Source organism: Papaver somniferum, chromosome 3 (genome assembly GCF_003573695.1).
Source record: "Papaver somniferum cultivar HN1 chromosome 3, ASM357369v1, whole genome shotgun sequence".
NCBI lineage: Eukaryota > Viridiplantae > Streptophyta > Magnoliopsida > Ranunculales > Papaveraceae > Papaver > Papaver somniferum.
The window spans coordinates 161,692,306-161,695,847 of NC_039360.1; the positions used below are offsets into that span (position 1 = coordinate 161,692,306).

Sequence of the window (3,542 nt, forward strand, 5' to 3'; positions counted from 1 at the left end):
AAATCCCCCAGAAAATCAGTGGATTTGAGAGAGTAAGGAGGAAGAAATCGAAACTCAAAAATTTGGAAAAGTTTGAAAAAAATTCGCCGATTTTTTTCTCCTGTTTTTTTCTTTCTCCTTGTAACAAAGGCTTTCTCACATGTTTTTTTTTTCTTTTCTTAAAACCCCTGTTTCCATCAAAAAAATAAAAATAGTTCTGTAAACGGTAGGTAGCATATTTTGAGGTGGATAAATTACATTAGAATGTTGGTTAATTTTGAAATCAGATAGTCAGTTTAATCATCGCATTGTAACTACAAGTTCAAAACACAATGCTACACGTTACCGTGTTAAAGTACCAGAATAAATCGAAATAGTATTTTTGGGAGATTTTTGTTCCTGACAAGTTTGTCACGAAATTACCAAAGTTTGTGACAAAATTCTAGATTTCCTAAAAAAGAACAACCTAAAACTATTTAGATCTCAATAATTTCTGATTAAAGAAATTATAATCATGCGAAATGCTTTAACTTTTGTCTAGTTTCTGACCTCTATGCCAAATGCCAAGAAAATAACATAACAAAACAAAACAAGACCACTACGTACTAATCACCTACAAAGCACAAAACCACAAACATAAGACATATATCTTTGTATTCTCACGTGAAGTCCGTGTAATTAAATTCCTCACAACCAAACCAAACACGACCAAACTCGCTCCCCATTCAAATACTCACCATTCAACAATAGCCCATCTCTAAAGGGTATATAAGACCCCATTCCTCAAGTAACACAACTTAGGGATCACAACTGATTCCAACTCTTAACATATCAGAGAAGGATACTCCATCATAAACATACTAGCTATTTGCTTACAGATTCTACTAGCTAGTACTAAAGGTCGATCAGGAAGCATCACAAGAATCTGCAACTACTAGCACCAACTAGGAGATCATTTTGGTTATCATCATGAAGAACAATACTAGTACCTTGGTCTCATCTACTTTCTTGCCTCTAAGATGGGGTAGTGCTCCTGATATAGCTGTATCTGGAATCAGTGCACTTTTCCTCACTTCCACCTTCCCAACCACGGCGCTTCTACTACTAGTATCCGTTTTTGCATTTTTCATCCAAATCCAATCCAAAAGCAAAACAAAATCTAGCTCTCTTCCACTACCACCGGGACCAGCTGCTTCGTGGCCGATTGTTGGTAATCTCCCCGACTTGTTTCACAAAAAGCCGGCTTTCCGATGGATAGAGAGACTCATGAAGGAGATTAATACCGATATCTTAAGTGTTCGTCTTGGAAATACCCATATAATTCCAGTGACTTCACCTGAGATTGCTAGAGAGTTTTTGAGAAAACAAGATGCTAACTTCGCGTCAAGGCCTATCACAATGGGTACTGAATATTCAAGCCGTGGGTTCTTATCAGTTGCGGTTGCACCATTAGGAGATCAATGGAAGAAGATGAGAAGAGTGGTGGCTTCTGAACTTATGTCTCCTTTGAGACTCAGATGGCTTCTTGAAAAGAGATCCGAAGAAGCCGACAACCTTGTTCGATACATCTACAACCAATGCATTGATAACGCCATTACTACTAATGATGTTGGTGGAGTCGTGAATGTAAGGAAAGTTTCAAGAATGTACAGTGGAAATGTCATTAGAAAATTGATGTTCAATATTAGGTATTTTGGTAAAGGAAGAAAAGATGGAGGTCCTGGCGCTGAAGAAGAGGAACACGTCCAATCACTCTTTAATGTTCTATCTCTACTCTACGCATTCAGTGTAGCAGATTTTATGCCTAGTTTGAGATGGTTAGATTTAGATGGTCATGAAAAGCTCATGAAGAAAGCTTCAAAGATTGTTAACAGTTACCATGATCCTATAATTGATGACAGAATCAAACAATGGAGATCAGCAGATGGTACTAAATTCATCAACAAGAAAGAACCACAGGATCTCCTTGACGTTCTCATTTCTCTCAAGGATGCTGAGGGGAACCCTATCCTATCGACCGATGAAATTAAAGCTCAATCAGCGGTAAGATCCTTCATCCTAGTATATGAATTGACGTACGCTTATGCATGGATCATATCTATATTTATCTCTGTTTATATATATATATATATATATATATATATATATATATATATATATATATATATATATATGTCGCCACTTGATTAAGTACAATTTATCAAACATATGGCCATGATTCTTAAGGTCATGCAAACACGTACATAAGGAAGATTCAAACCTGAAGGCTTACTTTGACTATTCCCCTGTGAGTTGACTTGCTCGACCAAAACTTGGTGAAACATTTTCATTCTTTAACAACTTTACAGATTCCATATATTTGTTGATTAATTATTGATAAAGTATCAAATATATCGTTTATTGATATAGTTTTAATTAATTATGGTGTCTCTTTCTTTTGTGTAGGATTTGATATATGCATCAGTAGACAATCCATCAAATGCAGTTGAATGGGCACTGGCAGAGATGATCAACCAACCTGAACTGCTCCAGAAAGCCGTAGAAGAAATCGACACGGTCGTCGGAAAAGACAGACTCGTACAAGAATCAGATTTCCCACGTCTAAATTTTGTCAAGTCATGCGCTAGAGAAGCATTCCGTCTCCACCCAATTGCACCGTTCAACCTACCACACGTTGCGATAAACGACGCAGTTGTGGCCGGGTATTTCATCCCAAAGGGAAGTCATGTAATTCTAAGTCGTACAGGACTTGGCCGTAATCCTAAAGTGTGGGATGAACCGCTCAAGTTCAAACCCGAGAGGCATTTGGATGGATCCGGTGAACAGGTGGTTGAGCTAGTCGAGAATGATCTTCGTTTCATTTCTTTTAGCACCGGACGGCGTGGATGCATGGGTATCCCTCTTGGGACGTCAATGACAGTGATGTTATTGGCTCGTCTTCTTCAAGGTTTCAGCTGGAGTGCACCACCAGGAGAGACCATCGGACTCAGTGAGTCTAGCTATGATCTGTTCTTGGCCAAACCTCTTTGTGCTCTTGCCAAGCCACGGCTGCCCATCCACCTTTACCCAACTGTTTGATATTTTTCTTCTTCTGTTCAGTTTCCTGCGCCTTGAGATATATTATTAATTATTTTACATAAATAATTGATTATATATAAGATGTAATGAGTTTTTATTTACTTTTTTCCTTTTCAATTTATTTAATTTTCAAAAAATTTGAAGATCATGTCAAAAAAAATGATAATTTATCTTATTCTTTATTTTATTTTATTTTCAATTGTTGCATTTTCTTGATCGAAAGAACGATCAAGATGCATTATAATGGTTGATTGAGTTATGGAGAAAAAGCCAATAAATTCTTGAAGATTGAACTTTGTCATTTCGATCTTCTTTGATTATTATATTTTTGTTTTGGACCTTTGGGGAATGGAGGTACGTAAGTTATTGAGAGAAAGCAATGTACCATGCGTGATGCACGTGGTATTGGCAGTCTAGATGGGGTTTGAAAAGTTTAAAATCTTTAATAAAATAACAAGAAGAGTAATTAGAGGGGGGAAAAACCA

The 3,542-nt window shown here is 37.0% G+C and overlaps 1 protein-coding gene across 1 annotated transcript; it reads left to right on the forward strand.

Moving 5' to 3' along the window:
- Positions 1–753: 753 nt before the first annotated feature.
- Positions 754–3,249, forward strand: LOC113357858 (phenylalanine N-monooxygenase-like). Its single transcript, XM_026601345.1, has 2 exons — positions 754–2,022; positions 2,425–3,249. Exons 1-2 carry the CDS (start codon positions 949–951, stop codon positions 3,055–3,057), a joined length of 1,707 nt encoding a protein of 568 aa, XP_026457130.1. The 5' UTR covers positions 754–948; the 3' UTR covers positions 3,058–3,249.
- The last annotated feature ends 293 nt before the right edge of the window (positions 3,250–3,542 follow it).